The sequence below is a fragment of the Xenopus tropicalis genome, chromosome 2 (assembly GCF_000004195.4).
Source record: "Xenopus tropicalis strain Nigerian chromosome 2, UCB_Xtro_10.0, whole genome shotgun sequence".
Lineage (NCBI taxonomy): Eukaryota > Metazoa > Chordata > Amphibia > Anura > Pipidae > Xenopus > Xenopus tropicalis.
In genome coordinates, this window is record NC_030678.2 from 173,824,724 (window position 1) to 173,844,042 (window position 19,319).

General features: G+C 46.7%; 1 protein-coding gene across 2 annotated transcripts in view; it reads left to right on the plus strand.

Moving 5' to 3' along the window:
• arhgef17 (Rho guanine nucleotide exchange factor 17) overlaps positions 1–19,319 on the plus strand; it is a 122,054-nt gene that overhangs the window by 85,380 nt on the left and 17,355 nt on the right. For both annotated transcript variants that reach the window (XM_031897373.1, XM_031897374.1), the window contains exons 3-9: positions 2,920–2,997; positions 10,034–10,216; positions 10,946–11,062; positions 11,327–11,419; positions 16,896–17,072; positions 17,241–17,291; positions 17,874–17,983. In XM_031897373.1, the coding sequence (XP_031753233.1) occupies positions 2,920–2,997; positions 10,034–10,216; positions 10,946–11,062; positions 11,327–11,419; positions 16,896–17,072; positions 17,241–17,291; positions 17,874–17,983 (809 nt within the window). The remainder of the gene's footprint in view (positions 1–2,919; positions 2,998–10,033; positions 10,217–10,945; positions 11,063–11,326; positions 11,420–16,895; positions 17,073–17,240; positions 17,292–17,873; positions 17,984–19,319) is intronic.

Here is a 19,319-nt window from a genome sequence, read left to right on the forward strand (position 1 = left end):
GAAAAGGGAATCATTTAACCATGAAATAAACCCAATAGGGCTGTTCTGCCCCAATAAGGGGTAATTATATCTTAGTTGGGATCAAGTACAGGTACTGTTTTATTATTACAGAGAAAAGGGAATCATTTAACCATTAAATAAACCCAATAGGGCTGTTCTGCCCCAATAAGGGGTAATTATATCTTAGTTGGGATCAAGTACAGGTACTGTTTTATTATTACAGAGAAAAGGGAATCATTTAACCATTAAATAAACCCAATAGGGCTGTTCTGCCCCAAAAAGGGGTAATTATATCTTAGTTGGGATCAAGTACAGGTACTGTTTTATTATTACAGAGATAAAAGAACCATATGGGAGTCTATGGGAGATGGCCTTTCCGTAATTCGGAACTTTCTGGATAATGGGTTTACAGATAAGGGGTCCGATACCTGTACAAATATAAATTTTTCCTTTAAATTTTTTTCTTTACCCCCTATCAACCAAAGGTTTACCCTGATTGGCCTTCAGGCACTGGTGTATGTGGGTGTATATATCTGTATGTGAGCCGACTGCAGGGTGCGGATGCCCCTCGTTGTGTTGGTTTGGAAGGGGAAACAAGTGGATTCTATGATTATTGACGTCACAGTGGAACCCATCGCCGGCCTGTTTAGAACATTCTCTGCCTCTTGAGTTCTAGTGAACGCGAGTCAGTTCAGGGAAGAAGGTCGGTGAGACCTGCCGGAACAGCCACTCGCGTGCATTCTTCAGCGCAGTCAGTGCCCATCTGTTGTGCGGGCATAGCAACGCCCTGGCATCTGTCTCGCTCAGTGCTGTATAGTTCTACCGAAGCGCTCGGTCGGCCGTATCCAATCAGATCCAATCATTCATTTTGTTTGGCTTAATTACAGTAGGGCAAGAAGGTGAGATGCTAAATTGCCTCCATTAGTCTGGGGGTCTCACCGCTCATTATTTCCTACCCGTCCAGGGCCCTGCCAAATAAACATTATTATAGGAGCCATTGTGAAGCCAAACACTCCTCATCATCATCAGATATCGATGAGACCGTCTATTGTGCCGTATCCTGGCACGTGCGCCGCCGGCATACACACTGTGTGTCATTGTGGCGTCATCCCTGTGCTCTTTGCATCTCGTTATGCAGATGATATTCCCACAATTGTCTCTTCATTTCCCAGAATTGCAAATAAATTGCTGAACATGTGACCTCGTATTATTCTACCTCTAATTTTCTATTTTCCAAAGCGTTTTCCTTCAAACTCTCCCGAGGAAGGGCGAGGAGGGAAGGGGTAACGTAGGGGTGCAGCTCTGCCACTCTGGGGGTGCTCTGTATTCATAGCAAGCGAGATCTGTAAGATATGGGGGGGGGGGGGTTCAAGGGCTTAAAACTAGGAGGCAGCGTCGGCCGTCCCTAAACTGGCACAAATGGGGGGTGCGGGATTGTGCCACAGACAAGGCATTGATAGCCAAAATGCATTAACTTGGGCAGGAACAGAAACAGGCAGAATCTCCAAGGCTATTGTCATACAGGTATGGGATCCGTTATCCGGAAACCCATTATCCGGAAAGCTCCGAATTACGGAAAGACTTTCTCCCATAGACTCCATTTTAATCAAATAATTCAGATTTTTAAAACTGATTTCCTTTTTCTCTCTAGTAACTAAGATATAATTACCCCTTATTGGGGGCAGAACAGCCCTATTGGGTTTATTTCATGGTTAAATGATTCCCTTTTCTCTGTAATAATAAAACAGTACCTGTACTTGATCCCAACTAAGATATAATTACCCCTTATTGGGGCAGAACAGCCCTATTGGGTTTATTTAATGGTTAAATGATTCCCTTTTCTCTGTAATAATAAAACAGTACCTGTACTTGATCCCAACTAAGATATAATTACCCCTTATTGGGGCAGAACAGCCCTATTGGGTTTATTTAATGGTTAAATGACTCCCTTTTCTCTGTAATAATAAAACAGTACCTGTACTTGATCCCAACTAAGATATAATTACCCCTTATTGGGGCAGAACAGCCCTATTGGGTTTATTTAATGGTTAAATGATTCCCTTTTCTCTGTAATAATAAAACAGTACCTGTACTTGATCCCAACTAAGATATAATTACCCCTTATTGGGGCAGAACAGCCCTATTGGGTTTATTTCATGGTTAAATGATTCCCTTTTCTCTGTAATAATAAAACAGTACCTGTACTTGATCCCAACTAAGATATAATTACCCCTTATTGGAGGCAAAACAACCCTGTTGGGTTTAATAAATGTTTTATTGATTTTTTTAGTATCAATAAGGTATGGGGATCCAAATTACAGAAAGACCCCTTATCCGGAATACCCTTGGTCCTGAGCATTCTGGATAACGGGTCCTATACCTGTTTGTATAGATATTTGCATGTATAATATAGATATAGATAGATAGAGATATATATATATACACATATATATATATATATATATATATGGGAGTATATAGGTAGGTTTGTATAGTATAACTATGTGTATACTGCACTGGGGTTAACTTGGAAGGGTTGAACTTGATGGATTTTGGTCTTTTTTCAACACTATGTAAGGGAAGTGATGGGGTTCGGCCGAATCCCAAAATCGTGGATTTGGTGTATCTCTATTATAGGGGATCACTGCCCAAAAGCCTGTTTTTGCTTGGGTAGCTTTATGGGCTCGTTCCCCCTGGTGCGGGGCCCTGTTGGGTCCAATGGGCCCAAGGCCGGCTCTGTGTCTATGGCACCTTACAGCAGCCCCTGTAACCCACAGATTGCCAGTCCGGGCCTGTGCTGCTTATTGCTGAACCTTTAGTAAAAACATTGGACTATTCCGTATTTCCTTTCTAGCGCATTATAAGCAGATATATCCCATAATACCCTATATACTTGCCTGACGGATCTTTCTCTTGCAGGATATGAGAAAACATGTTTTCCTGACATTACTCGACACCGAGCAGTCCTACGTGGAATCCCTGCGCACCCTGATGGAGGTATGGAGCGTCCTGTTCAATATGGAGCATTTTCATTGGTTGATACCAACTGTCTCAGCATATCATTATTCTTTGCTTTATTATGGGGGATTTAGTGTCTTCTTGCTCAGATACAGTACATTACACTTCCCATACACATTGTTATTATTACTTTTTAGAACTTATTTTTCTATTCAGTCCCTCTCCTATTCATATATCAGTCTCTCATTCAAACCACTCCCTGGTTGCTAAGGTAACTTAGACCCTAGCAACCAGAGCTGCTAAAACTCCAAACTGGAGAGCTCCTGAACAAAAAATTAATATAATTAAAAAACTACTCATTCAAACCACTCCCTGGTTGCTAAGGTAACTTGGACCCTAGCAACCAGATAGTTGCTGAGACTCCAAAATAATATAATTAAAAAACTACCAGTAATAAAAAATGAAGACCAATTGCAAATTGTCTCAGAATATTACTCTCCACATCATAATAAGAGTTAACCCAAAGATGAACAACCCCTTTAATGCACATTCATTTTATATATATAATATATATATATATATATACCTTCGCATTTTTAGTACACAGATTACAGAATGTGCACTAAAAGGACTTTTTGTGCTGCTCAAATGACAGTGTCCCCCCAAAACCTCCCTAGCCCCAGCGAGCTATCCCATTGGACAGACTTTAAGAGAGCTGGTAACACCTGGGCCTTTGCCCTGTAGGATACAGGAAATGTATTTAATAATATTGCTCCTATAGAAAAGCAAACACAATTAAAAACAAGTGTTTACAAAAAACCCTGATTATACAATATATTAATAGTCTTCCAGGAAATGAAGTATCTTCATAGTCTGCTGCGCTCTGGCATCTGTAACAGCTGGAAGTCTGGCCTGATACATATTTACCCCCCACTCATACTCATATAATTCATATAAGTCACATTCATTAACTCTCTCCTCCCTCATACGCTGGGCAAATGGTCAGGGTGGTCTGGGTTCAAATTCAAACTGACACCCCAAAACTAACAGCAACACCTTTATATGGGGGGCACAGAACCCCTCAGTGACTGCTAATATCCTTATCATTTACAGTAGGGGGTACACTATCCCTTATAATACATGAGTGATACTCAGAGTTCCCTGTATAACTCAGCCTGCAGCCTTGTGCCTTTATATGGGCACAGAACCCCTCAGTGACTGCTAATATCCTTATCATTTACAGTAGGGGGTACATTATCCCTTATAATACATGAGTGATACTCAGCGTTCCCTGTATAACTCAGCCTGCAGCCTTGTGCCTTTATATGGGCACAGAACCCCTCAGTGACTGCTAATATCCTTATCATTTACAGTAGGGGGTACATTATCCCTTATAATACATGAGTGATACTCAGAGTTCCCTGTATAACTCAGCCTGCAGCCTTGTGCCTTTATATGGGGGGCACAGAGCCCCTCAGTGACTGCTAATATCCTTATCATTTACAGTAGGGGGTACATTATCCCTTATAATACATGAGTGATACTCAGAGTTCCCTGTATAACTCAGCCTGCAGCCTTGTGCCTTTATATGGGCACAGAACCCCTCAGTGACTGCTAATATCCTTATCATTTACAGTAGGGGGTACATTATCCCTTATAATACATGAGTGATACTCGGAGTTCCCTGTATAACTCAGCCTGCAGCCTTGTGCCTTTATATGGGCACAGAACCCCTCAGTGACTGCTAATATCCTTATCATTTACAGTAGGGGGTACATTATCCCTTATAATACATGAGTGATACTCAGCGTTCCCTGTATAACTCAGCCTGCAGCCTTGTGCTTTTATATGGGCACAGAACCCCTCAGTGACTGCTAATATCCTTATCATTTACAGTAGGGGGTACATTATCCCTTATAATACATGAGTGATACTCAGAGTTCCCTGTATAACTCAGCCTGCAGCCTTGTGCCTTTATATGGGGGGCACAGAGCCCCTCAGTGACTGCTAATATCCTTATCATTTACAGTAGGGGGTACATTATCCCTTATAATACATGAGTGATACTCAGAGTTCCCTGTATAACTCAGCCTGCAGCCTTGTGCCTTTATATGGGCACAGAACCCCTCAGTGACTGCTAATATCCTTATCATTTACAGTAGGGGGTACATTATCCCTTATAATACATGAGTGATACTCGGAGTTCCCTGTATAACTCAGCCTGCAGCCTTGTGCCTTTATATGGGCACAGAACCCCTCGGGTTAATGAGTGGATCAGAAGGTTATGCCTGCAGGTAGTCCAGTTTATCTCAGACAAGGTGGATCCTCATTGGGCTGATGAGAGTGGAAAGTTACCGGTGCTTTTCCTTCCTGTACTGATGTCCTTGCACAAGGGCTGGAAGAGCCTCTGGCTTATTTATTGGGCATTTTATCTCCTAACATTAGGGGGGATCTGTAAGAGAGTGTGATTTGCTTCTGTACAGCACATGACTGCTGCTTACAATGGGGGATCAGATAGGATCTGTGCCACTGTGACAGAATGCTCTGTTATACAGATAGCTAGAATCTCAGCCATAAAGCAGGGCAGGACTGCTGCTTACAATGGGGGGATCAGATAGGATCTGTGCCACTGTGACAGAATGCTCTGTTATACAGATAGCTAGAATCTCAGCCATAAAGCAGGGCAGGACTGCTGCTTACAATGGGGGGGGATCAGATAGGATCTGTGCCACTGTGACAGAATGCTCTGTTATACAGATAGCTAGAATCTCAGCCATAAAGCAGGGCAGGACTGCTGCTTACAATGGGGGGATCAGATAGGATCTGTGCCACTGTGACAGAATGCTCTGTTATACAGATAGCTAGAATCTCAGCCATAAAGCAGGGCAGGACTGCTGCTTACAATGTCTGTACAGTAAGACTTCCCCTGGCTTTCAAGAATAATAATTCCTGTAAGGATCCCGAGTAGTAGTGTTTCACCCCCACAGAATGTGAGACAGGGGGGTATGTATCAGAACTGGAATGTAGAATTAGTGATACCGGGGCAGTCAGGGAGGGGCAGGTACCCAGAGTTCCGTATGTTGGGCCCAGCCCAGTCAGCTCCGGGTACATACAGTATAGGGTCAGGCTGTGCTTTCTGTTGCTAGGGGGAAATTCACTCTGTTGCAGGGTTTTCTTAGGTAAAGCACTGGATCTGCTAGAGGTTCTGTAAGGTAAAGTCCAGTTCAGATAAGGCAGTTGGTTTTATTGGCTGTGTTTAATATGAGATGCTGTAGGTCCATTCAGATCCCTGGGAACTTAAACAGACAAAATTCCAATAAATTGCAGAGAGCGCAATAGTGATGCAGCCCCCCCCCCCTTCCCTTTGGCCCCTCCGCTATGAAAAACTTAAGCATGGAGAGGCAAGTGGGTCAGCACTAGGGGCCGGAACACCCCTGGGTGTGGATAGGTAAATATGCCCATAAAATATAAGGTACAGATATAGGATTCCTCATCCAGAAACCCATTATCCAGAAAGCTCTGAATTACGGAGAGCCCGTCTCCCATAGACTTTGTTTTAATCAAATAATTCAGAATTTTAAAACTGATTCCCTTTTTCTCTGTAATAATAAAACAGTACCTGTACTTGATCCCAACTAAGATATAATTACCCCTTATTGGGGGCAGAACAGCCCTATTGGGTTTATTTAATGGTTAAATGATTCCCTTTTCTCTGTAATAATAAAACAGTACCTGTACTTGATCCCAACTAAGATATAATTACCCCTTATTGGGGGCAGAACAGCCCTATTGGGTTTATTTCATGGTTAAATGATTCCCTTTTCTCTGTAATAATAAAACAGTACCTGTACTTGATCCCAACTAAGATATAATTACCCCTTATTGGGGCAGAACAGCCCTATTGGGTTTATTTAATGGTTAAATGATTCCCTTTTCTCTGTAATAATAAAACAGTACCTGTACTTGATCCCAACTAAGATATAATTACCCCTTATTGGGGGCAGAACAACCCTGTTGGGTTTAATTAATGTTTTATTGATTTTTTTAGTAGACTTAAAGAATGGAGATCCAAATTACAGAAAGACCCCTTATCCGGAATACCCTTGGTCCCAAGCATTCTGGATAATGGGTCCTATACCTGTACCACTCTATGGCCTGTAGAGAGAGATACCATAAAACTATGGCACATAGGGATTCCCCTGTACTAAGCACAATTCAGCAGGAAAAGCCCCCTAAGTTTGCTCATAGCCTGTACAGAGAGATACCATAAAACTATGGCACATAGGGATTCCCCTGTACTAAGCACAATTCAGCAGGAACAGCCCCCTAAGTTTGCTCATAGCCTGCACAGAGAGATACCATAAAACTAAGGCACATAGGGATTCCCCTGTACTAAGCACAATTCAGCAGGAACAGCCCCCTAAGTTTGCTCATAGCCTGCACAGAGAGATACCATAAAACTATGGCACATAGGGATTCCCCTGTACTAAGCACAATTCAGCAGGAACAGCCCCCTAAGTTTGCTCATAGCCTGCACAGAGAGATACCATAAAACTATGGCACATAGGGATTCCCCTGTACTAAACACAATTCAGCAGGAACAGCCCCCTAAGTTTGCTCATAGCCTGTATGGTAGTGTGACTGTTGAACTACTATTGCTGTGAGAGTGCTTTATTACTGGGGGGATGGGGGGTACAGAGGAGAGGGCCCAGTGCCCAGCAGTAGCTGATAGCAGTGATTCAGACGCCGGTGCTTATGGGGGTGGATCTGGGCACACTCATTGGTTGGCAGTGAGACGTGTGTCCTTCACGGTAGGCAGAAGCGCAGTCACTAAATGACAGAGAGATGACAGCAGCGCAGTGAGCAGATTACACGCACTTAGCGGCGCTCTCTCTCCTAAAGTGACATACACTCTGCAGTCCCATTTTCAATCCACCTGCAACTTCCCATAATGCCGCTGACCCAGTGCTTATTCCTTAACCCATTCAGGCCCATTCTCGCCATGATGAAATAGAGCAGCAGCCTCTGTGCAACACCAGTGCCAACGGCTGTAGTGTGTCTGCCCCTGTTGGCACTGCTGGTTCTACCTCTTGTAACCGTCTAGCAGCAGTTTCTCTGCCAGTCTGGTAATCGCCTGGCTTCTGCTAAATTGAGTGCGAAGTCGGAACCAGCACTGCAGCGACTATAAACAGACTGATTCGGCTTTTAATAGCAATTACATTTTCCTTCATTAGGCTGAGCTTTATTTTTGGGTTTACTTCCCCTTTAATGTTAGTAATGGCTGCCCACCTTGTGCTCCGGGCGTATATAAACTTAGTGATTATCCGTGTCTCTGTGGCAGCCCGGGCCCCTGTTCCCTGCAGGAAATCTCAGCCGTATAATGACTTCCTAACGCTCGCGGCTTGGCACCCTGCCTTCATCTCGCCTTTCATTAAACCCCCCGGCCGCGAGTAGATGGACCAATAGATTCCCCAGTCCGTTTTCACCTAATTAGTGGGAATTATTTCTTACAAAACATCTCATTAAAAAGAAATTCCTAACAATATGCAGAGTGTATGGGGCGGGGGGGCGCCTCCGTCTGTGTGGGTGACTTGGTTACTGAACAATCTTCTTATTTTCTTTATTATCCAACCGGATTTTTTTATAAAGTCTCCGCTCAGTTCTACTGGGCGCTTTCCGGTTGCTGCAGTCATTGCCTCGCTAATTTAATCTGGTTTTCAGAGACAAAGACCCTGAAAATAAATAATTAGTATGTCAACAGGGGCCCTGGAACGCTAACTATGCCCATGGTTAACTTCCCCTTTAATATATATGATGATGAAGCTTCTGTTTGGACTCATGTAGGCAATGCTGAGTAATGGGCATTTAGTATGGAGTAGACAGTGGTACTGTAGGCTGGTAGGGTTCGGCCCATTACCCCTGACATAAACACTTAACTTCCCTTTGTAATTAAAAGAACTAAGTTGCCCAGTAGTAACCCATAGCAACCAATACAATGTTTGCTTTTAAACAGGTGACCAGTAAACTCCACCTACTGATTGGTTGCTATGGGTTACTGCACCTGGCCAAACTTAGTGCCTTTTGTTATATAACCCCCTATCATGACGAGGGAACGTACCCCTAATGACAAACAAAGCAACTCAAAAAAGTCAAAATAGGCATGCCCAACCATTGGGTTTTCAGGTGCCGATGGGGCTGAAAGATGAAGGGCTGCAGGTTTGGTAACATTAATATGAAGTGTTACTGTCTCCACCTCACACTACTGTCTCTTTTTCCTCCTATTGTCTCTATTTTGCTCTACCATCTCCCCATCTGTCTCATGTCTCTGTCATGTCCTACTGTCTCCAACTTGCCCTACTGTCTCCATCGTGCCCTACTGCCTCCATCTTGCCTTACTGTCTCCATCTTGCCCTACTGTCTCCATCTTGCCCTACTGTCTCCATCTTGCCCTACTGTCTCCATCGTGCCCTACTGCCTCCATCTTGCCTTACTGTCTCCATCTTGCCCTACTGTCTCCATCTTGCCCTACTATCTCCATCTTGCCCTACTGTCTCCATCTTGTCCTACTGTCTCCATCTTGCCCTACTGTCTCCATCTTGCCCTACTGTCTCTATCTTGTCCTACTGTCTCCATCTTGCCCTACTGTCTCCATCTTGCCCTACTGTCTCCATCTTGTCCTACTGTCTCCATCTTGCCCTACTGTCTCCATCTTGCCCTACTGTCTCTATCTTGTCCTACTGTCTCTTTCTTATCCTACTGTCTCTGTCATGTCTTACTGTCTCCGTCTTGCCCTACTGTCTCCATCTTGTCCTACTGTCTCCATCTTCCCCTACTGTCTCCATCTTCCCCTACTGTCTCCGTCTTCCCCTACTGTCTCCGTCTTCCCCTACTGTCTCCATCTTGCCCTCCTTCTCCTTCTTGTCCTACTGTCTCCATCTTGCCCTACTGTCTCCATCTTGCCCTACTGTCTCCATCTTGCCCTGGTATATCTGCTTTCCCATTGTTGGTTTCTACATGAATTGCTTCAGTTGCTATTCAGTTGCTGATTGGTCCTGTTGGGTTTTTGTGCCCCTAGAGTTACATGAAGGCCCTGAAGCAGCCGGAGAATTCCTTCCTGTGTGACCCGTCTCTGGTGGATGAAATATTCGATCAGATCCCGGAGCTGCTGGAACACCATGAACAGTTCTTGGAGCAAGTGAACCACTGTGTGCAGAACTGGGGCGAGATCCAGACCGTGGGGGACGTCCTGGTCCAGTCAGTAAGTCCCAAAGTGACTCTGTTTATATCTTTATTCCCCATAAATACCAATAGATCTAATGAGCTGGCCGGTACTTTATATGATATAGTTGAAACCCTTAGTGCCACCATTAGAGACCAGGGTGCCCTGCGAATAAAGGAAAGGGCTACTGATGCCTTGCCAATGGCAGACTATAAAGGAAAGGGCTACTGATGCCTTGCCATTGGCAGACTATAAAGGAAAGGGCTACTGATGCCTTGCCATTGGCAGACTATAAAGGAAAGGGCTACTGATGCCTTGCCAATGGCAGACTATAAAGGAAAGGGCTACTGATGCCTTGCCATTGGCAGACTATAAAGGAAAGGGCTACTGATGCCTTGCCATTGGCAGACTAAAAAGGAAAGGGCTACTGATACCTTGCCATTGGCAGACTAGAAAGGAAAGGGCGCCAAAGCGCCCCCAACTGGCTCAGTGGATGAATCCGTGCTACGTTGGTGGCCAGATAGACATTTTCTCTAACAATAGGTGAGTTAGATGCTTTAGGGAGGACTTTGGGCCCAAATAATGGGAAACATGTTGCCCATGTAGTCACACAGACCCCTTGAAGTGCTGGGGGCTAGTAAAGCGCTTTGGCTGTAACCGTATCACTAGCCACCAGCGAGCAACCAAATCGGTGACCAGGACAAAGCACGCGGCTAACGTTGGGTTTCCCTTCCCAGTGTCCCAAGTACTAATTGGTGTATTTTGCAGTTCTCCAAAGAGATCCTGGTGAGCATCTACTCGGCCTACATTGATAATTTCCTCAATGCCAAGGATGCTATTCGGGCGGCCAAGGAAGCCAGGCCGGCCTTTATCAAGTTCCTGGAGGTAGGTCGGGCTTGTTATTCAGGCCAGAGGCCAGACAATCCGAGGGGGGGGGGGGGGGAGTACCTGCCCAATTTGCAGTCAGTAAGGCCCCATATATGGGCCAAAAAGCTGGCAATTATAGTTGCCAAGTTGGCAGTTTGCCTGCGTATGGCCTTCCTATGCCTCTCCTGCTATTGTTCAACTACATCTCTAAGCTGCAGTTAGGGGATCCATTGAATTAAACATATTGGGGGTCTCCTAGTAACACTCTGCTTCCTTATACAGCAATGTACTCGGGAAAACAAAGAGAAACAAGCGCTGTCTGATCTGATGATTAAACCTGTGCAGAGGATTCCGCGCTATGAGCTTATAGTCAAGGTAGGAAATCTGTGTATAAATATATATATATATCCATATGTCTGCTGGTTACTTGGTTATTGGAGATATCATTCTCATAGTCTGTACAGAGAGATACCATAAAGCTATGGCACATAGGGATTCCCCTGTACTAAGCACAATTCAGCAGGAACAGCCTCCTAAGTTTGCTCATAGCCTGTACAGAAAGATACCATAAAACTATGGCACATAGGGATTCCCCTGTACTAAGCACAATTCAGCAGGAACAGCCCCCTAAGTTTGCTCATAGCCTGTACAGAGAGATAACATAAAACTATGGCACATAGGGATTCCCCTGTACTAAGCACAATTCAGCAGAAACAGCCCCCTAAGTTTGCTCATAGCCTGTACAGAGAGATACCATAAAACTATGGCACATAGGGATTCCCCTGTACTAAGCACAATTCAGCAGGAACAGCCCCCTAAGTTTGCTCATAGCCTGTACAGAGAGATACCATAAAGCTATGGCAGCGTAGGGATTCCCCTGTACTAAGCACAATTCAGCAGGAACAGCCCCCTAAGTTTGCTCATAGCCTGTACAGAGAGATACCATAAAACTATGGCACATAGAGATTCCCCTGTACTAAGCACAATTCAGCAGGAACAGCCCCCTAAGTTTGCTCATAGCCTGTACAGAGAGATACCATAAAACTATGGCACGTAGAGATTCCCCTGTACTAAGCACAATTCAGCAGGAACAGCCCCCTAAGTTTGCTCATAGCCTGTACAGGGAGATACCATAAAACTATGGCACATAGGGATTCCCCTGTACTAAGCACAATTCAGCAGGAACAGCCCCCTAAGTTTGCTCATAGCCTGTACAGAGAGATACCATAAAACTATGGCACATAGGGATTCCCCTGTACTAAGCACAATTCAGCAGGAACAGCCCCCTAAGTTTGCTCATAGCCTGTACAGAGAGATACCATAAAACTATGGCACATAGGGATTCCCCTGTACTAAGCACAATTCAGCAGGAACAGCCCCCTAAGTTTGCTCATAGCCTGTACAGAGAGATACCATAAAACTATGGCACATAGGGATTCCCCTGTACTAAGCACAATTCAGCAGGAACAGCCCCCTAAGTTTGCTCATAGCCTGTACAGAGAGATACCATAAAACTATGGCACATAGGGATTGCACCCCCATAAAGCCAGTTCTGCTGATAAACATGTCCCTACAGAAGTAATTGGAACTATCTGAACCTGACTGAGAGCGGGCAGTTCCAGTCGTCTTTTTGTGCCCTAATTCCCTTTTCTTATAAAGCTTTATTTTTCTATTTATGAATGTTCTATAGACAGATCTGCCCGGTTTGTTCCTGCTTTATAGCCAACTGTGTCATTTCCAGGGTTGCGCTCTGCCGGCCACAATAGCTACCAACATCAGCCCAGCGGGCGCCCTGTCTGCCTCTCTGTGTGTGTCCCAGCCCCGTGTCCCTCATACACCCACTCATGTCTCCCTGTCATTCCACGTCAGGGGAAACTAACTCAGATAATGGCTCCTTGGGACCCTGTGCTGTGTCCCCTACAGAAATAGGGGTTGGTAGCACTAGGTAGGTACCTAATATATAGGGGCAGAGACAGGGGAAAGTGTTGGAAGGGTTACTGCCTGCTCTGCTCTCATTTCCCTACAGAAATAGGGGTTGGTAGCACTAGGTAGGTACCTAATATATAGGGGCAGAGACAGGGGAAAGTGTTGGAAGGGTTACTGCCTGCTCTGCTCTCATTTCCCTACAGAAATAGGGGTTGGTAGCACTAGGTAGGTACCTAATATATAGGGGCAGAGACAGGGGAAAGTGTTGGAAGGGTTACTGCCTGCCCTGCTCTCATTTCCCTACAGAAATAGGGGTTGGTAGCACTAGGTAGGTACCTAATATATAGGGGCAGAGACAGGGGAAAGTGTTGGAAGGGTTACTGCCTGCCCTGCTCTCATTTCCCTACAGAAATAGGGGTTGGTAGCACTAGGTAGGTACCTAATATATAGGGGCAGAGACAGGGGAAAGTGTTGGAAGGGTTACTGCCTGCCCTGCTCTCATTTCCCTACAGAAATAGGGGTTGGTAGCACTAGGTAGGTACCTAATATATAGGGGCAGAGACAGGGGAAAGTGTTGGAAGGGTTACTGCCTGCCCTGCTCTCATTTCCCTACAGAAATAGGGGTTGGTAGCACTAGGTAGGTACCTAATATATAGGGGCAGAGACAGAGGAAAGTGTTGGAAGGGTTACTGCCTGCCCTGCTCTCATTTCCCTACAGAAATAGGGGTTGGTAGCACTAGGTAGGTACCTAATATATAGGGGCAGAGACAGGGGAAAGTGTTGGAAGGGTTACTGCCTTCCCTGCTCTCATTTCCCTACAGAAATAGGGGTTGGTAGCACTAGGTAGGTACCTAATATATAGGGGCAGAGACAGGGGAAAGTGTTGGAAGGGTTACTGCCTGCCCTGCTCTCATTTCCCTACAGAAATAGGGGTTGGTAGCACTAGGTAGGTACCTAATATATAGGGGCAGAGACAGGGGAAAGTGTTGGAAGGGTTACTGCCTGCCCTGCTCTCATTTCCCTACAGAAATAGGGGTTGGTAGCACTAGGTAGGTACCTAATATATAGGGGCAGAGACAGGGGAAAGTGTTGGAAGGGTTACTGCCTGCCCTGCTCTCATTTTCCTACAGAAATAGGGGTTGGTAGCACTAGGTAGGTACCTAATATATAGGGGCAGAGACAGGGGAAAGTGTTGGAAGGGTTACTGCCTGCCCTGCTCTCATTTCCCTACAGAAATAGGGGTTGGTAGCACTAGGTAGGTACCTAATATATAGGGGCAGAGACAGGGGAAAGTGTTGGAAGGGTTACTGCCTGCCCTGCTCTCATTTCCCTACAGAAATAGGGGTTGGTAGCACTAGGTAGGTACCTAGGGAATGGAGAGACAGGTTCTAGCTAAACTAAGTTTTCTGACCCTGCTGTGAGATATCTGTCACTAGCTGCTCTGCCCTACAGGGATGATTGGGTTAAAGCCATAGCCAATGACATGTTGCCTCCTGCCTGAATATGATATTCCTGACCCAAATAGCTCATTCTTCCACCCTTACAAATCTGCTTGGATTCCCTCATCACATTCTCCGGCAGCCCAGCCATTGTTCTCTCCCGTGTCTCTGTTACTCCTTCTTATGATTATGAAAAAGGTTGGATTTCGTCAATCTCGGGCACTAGATCAGCCAGCAGGGGGCGCCAGCTGTAGGGGGAGATGTTATACACAGGGGTGGCTGGACTCTTGCCCTAAATACAAAGCAGTGGGGAAGGTCAGAGCTCAGCCATCATCTCTAATATCCTACAGGGCTCATACATTACACTGACATCCATAACATTGTGCCTCTGCCCGGGGCCCTGTACCCTGTATCCAGAATAAGGACAGATGCTGCGCTGCATGCCCAGTCCCTGCAAAAAGTACCATTTGCGTCATGCCTTCTACCCAGGCTCCAGTATTGGGCCTTCTACCCAGGCTCAGTATTGGGCCCTCTACCCAGGCTCAGTATTGAGCCCTCTACCCAGGCTCCAGTATTGGGCCTTCTACCCAGGCTCAGTATTGGGCCCTCTACCCAGGCTCAGTATTGGGCCCTCTACCCAGGCTCAGTATTGGGCCCTCTACCCAGGCTCAGTATTGGGCCCTCTACCCAGGCTCAGTATTGGGCCCTCTACCCAGGCTCAGTATTGGGCCCTCTACCCAGGCTCAGTATTGAGCCCTCTACCCAGGCTCCAGTATAGGGCCCTCTACCCAGGCTCAGTATTGAGCCCTCTACCCAGGCTCAGTATTGGGCCCTCTACCCAGGCTCAGTATTGAGCCCTCTACCCAGGCTCCAGTATAGGGCCCTCTACCCAGGCTCCAGTATTGGGCCATCTACCCAGGCTCCAGTATTGGGCCCTCTACCCAGGCTCAGTATTGGGCCCTCTACCCAGGCTCAGTATTGGGCCCTCTACCCAGGCTCAGTATTGGGCCCTCTACCCAGGCTCCAGTATTGGGCCCTCTACCCAGGCTCCAGTATTGGGCCCTCTACCCAGGCTCCAGTATTGGGCCCTCTACCCAGGCTCAGTATTGGGCCCTCTACCCAGGCTCCAGTATTGGGCCCTCTACCCAGGCTCAGTATTGGGCCCTCTACCCAGGCTCAGTATTGGGCCCTCTACCCAGGCTCAGTATTGGGCCCTCTACCCAGGCTCCAGTATTGGGCCCTCTACCCTTGCCCCAGGCTCAGTATTGGGCCCTCTACCCAGGCTCAGTATTGGGCCCTCTACCCAGGCTCAGTATTGGGCCCTCTACCCAGGCTCAGTATTGGGCCCTCTACCCAGGCTCAGTATTGGGCCCTCTACCCAGGCTCAGTATTGGGCCCTCTACCCAGGCTCAGTATTGAGCCCTCTACCCAGGCTCCAGTATGGGCCCTCTACCCAGGCTCAGTATTGAGCCCTCTACCCAGGCTCAGTATTGGGCCCTCTACCCAGGCTCAGTATTGAGGCCTACCCAGGCTCCAGTATAGGCCCTCTACAGGCTCAGTATGGGCCCTCTACCCAGGCTCCAGTAAATTGGGCCCTCTACCCAGGCTCCAGTATTGGGCCCTCTACCCAGGCTCAGTATTGGGCCCTCTACCCAGGCTCCAGTATTGGGGCCCTCTACCAGGCTCAGTATTGGCCCTCTACCCAGGCTCAGTATTGGGCCCTCTACCCAGGCTCAGTATTGGGCCCCTCTACCCAGGCTCCAGTATTGGGCCCTCTACCCAGGCTCCAGTATTGGGCCCTCTACCCAGGCTCCAGTATTGGGCCCTCTACCCAGGCTCCAGTATTGGGCCCTCTACCCAGGCTCATATTGGGCCCTCTACCCAGGCTCCAGTATTGGGCCCTCTACCCAGGCTCCAGTATTGGGCCCTCTACCCAGGCTCAGTATTGGGCCCTCTACCCAGGCTCAGTATTGGGCCCTCTACCCAGGCTCAGTATTGGGCCCTCTACCCAGGCTCAGTATTGGGCCCTCTACCCAGGCTCAGTATTGGGCCCTCTACCCAGGCTCAGTATTGGGCCCTCTACCCAGGCTCAGTATTGGGCCCTCTACCCAGGCTCAGTATTGGGCCCTCTACCCAGGCTCAGTATTGGGCCCTCTACCCAGGCATAGTATTGGGCCCTCACTGTGCCCTCTTACCAGTTCTAGTAGGCAGACCTAGAACACATTTGTTCCCTAGGTAGGAGCCATACCGTGACAATGGTCACTCAATCAGCTCAATTTCTCATCACTTACGTTACGTAAAGGGGTTGTTCACTTTTAAATTAACTTTTAGTGCGATGCAGAGAGTGCTATTCTGAAACAATTTGCAATTGGTCTTCATTTTTTATTATTTAGCTTTCCGGCTGCCGGGGTTAGCGACCCCTATTTGAAATCATTCAAAAACTATAAATGATGAAAAATGAGTGAAATATATGACATTTTCTCTAGGATCTATTAAAACACACCCCCAAGGATCACCCGGACCACCCCTGCCTACTGGATGCGCAGAGAAACGTCAAGCAGCTGGCGGAAAGGATCAACCGGGGCATGAGGAGCGCGGAGGAAGCGGAGAGGGACATCCGGATCCTGCAGGACATAGAGTCGCACATCGAGGGCATGGAAGATGTAAGTGCCCCCCCCCCCAGAGATGAATTTTTATTGCCTAAGCAGCTTGAAAATACAGGAAAAAAAGTGCATTTGTGTGTTTGTTGCGGCACAGTGCAGATGGGGGCCCTCTGGTGGTCACTGGGGGTACTACACTGGCACTAAGGGACTGTCTATTTTTCTCTGCAGCTTCAAGCTCCATTTAGAAGATTTGTGCGCCAGGAGATGGTGGTGGAAGCGGTAAGATTTCTTCCTTTTTTGGGGTCTGTCTCTGCCACTATAGCTAGATGTAGAGCAAAGCCCCATTATTTATATAATCAAGGGTTGCCTGGACTTACTCTTCTCCTACATTCTATTCCCCCAATGTAGCTGGGCCCCTAGGTAGTATTTACCCGCTCACAGTGGACTTGGGGTCCTTTATGCCTGTTATTGGCTCAACCAATTAGCAGTTAGCTTTCACTATTCTGACTGCACCACACAAGTAAAACCCAGTTGCTGATTGGTTGCTGCCTGATTACTGTGTCAGGCCGGCTATTGCTTGTGCTTATTGGTGCACATATTTTTCTGGAATCAGTTTGTTAGCCAACTGCTTTTGCTATTAGTATGGAACCCACTAGCTCTGCAGATATATATTAAGCACCAACGTCCGTGCAGAGTGGCCAGTAGGACTCAGTAGGACTCAGAAGGACTCAGTAGGACTCAGAAGGACTCAGTAGGACTCAGTAGGACTCAGTAGGACTCGGTAGGACTCGGATGTCACCGCTACCCTGCCCCTTTATTGTGGGTATTAGACTGACGCCTGCCTGTTTCACGCTTACCCAGAAAGCTGTAGGAGGGAAGAAAGAGCGCTCCCTATTCCTGTTTACTGACCTGCTGATCTGCACCACTCTGAAGCGAAAGTCGGGGTCCCTGCGACGCAGTTCTATGAGCCTGTGAGTATGTGCGGGGGAATGGGGAATGCAGGAACAGCCCCCTAAGTTTGCCCATAGCCTGTACAGAGAGATACCATAAAACTATGGCACATAGGGATTCCCCTGTACTAAGCACAATTCAGCAGGAACAGCCCCCTAAGTTTGCTCATAGCCTGTACAGAGAGATACCATAAAACTATGGCACATAGGGATTCCCCTGTACTAAGCACAATTCAGCAGGAACAGCCCCCTAAGTTTGCTCATAGCCTGTACAGAGAGATACCATAAAACTATGGCACATAGGGATTCCCCTGTACTAAGCACAATTCAGCAGGAACAGACCCCTAAGTTTGCTCATAGCCTGTACAGAGAGATACCATAAAACTATGGGATATAGGGATTCCCCTGTACTAAGCACAATTCAGCAGGAACAGCCCCCTAAGTTTGCTCATAGCCTGTACAGAGAGATACCATAAAACTATGGCACATAGGGATTCCCCTGTACTAAGCACAATTCAGCAGGAACAGCCCCCTAAGTTTGCTCATAGCCTGTACAGAGAGATACCATAAAACTATGGCACATAGGGATTCCCCTGTACTAAGCACAATTCAGCAGGAACAGCCCCCTAAGTTTGCTCATAGCCTGTACAGAGGGATACCATAAAACTATGGCACATAGGGATTCCCCTGTACTAAGCACAATTCAGCAGGAACAGCCCCCTAAGTTTGCTCATAGCCTGTACAGAGAGATACCATAAAACTATGGCACATAGAGATTCCCCTGTACTAAGCACAATTCAGCAGGAACAGCCCCCTAAGTTTGCTCATAGCCTGTACAGAGAGATACCATAAAACTATGGCACATAGGGATTCCCCTGTACTAAGCACAATTCAGCAGGAACAGCCCCCTAAGTTTGCTCATAGCCTGTACAGGGAGATACCATAAAATTATGGCACATAGGGATTCCCCTGTACTAAGCACAATTCAGCAGGAACAGCCCCCTAAGTTTGCTCATAGCCTGTACAGAGAGATACCATAAAACTATGGCACATAGAGATTCCCCTGTACTAAGCACAATTCAGCAGGAACAGCCCCCTAAGTTTGCTCATAGCCTGTACAGAGAGATACCATAAAACTATGGCACATAGGGATTCCCCTGTACTAAGCACAATTCAGCAGGAACAGCCCCCTAAGTTTGCTCATAGCCTGTACAGGGAGATACCATAAAATTATGGCACATAGGGATTCCCCTGTACTAAGCACAATTCAGCAGGAACAGCCCCCTAAGTTTGCTCATAGCCTGTACAGAGAGATACCATAAAACTATGGCACATAGGGATTCCCCTGTACTAAGCA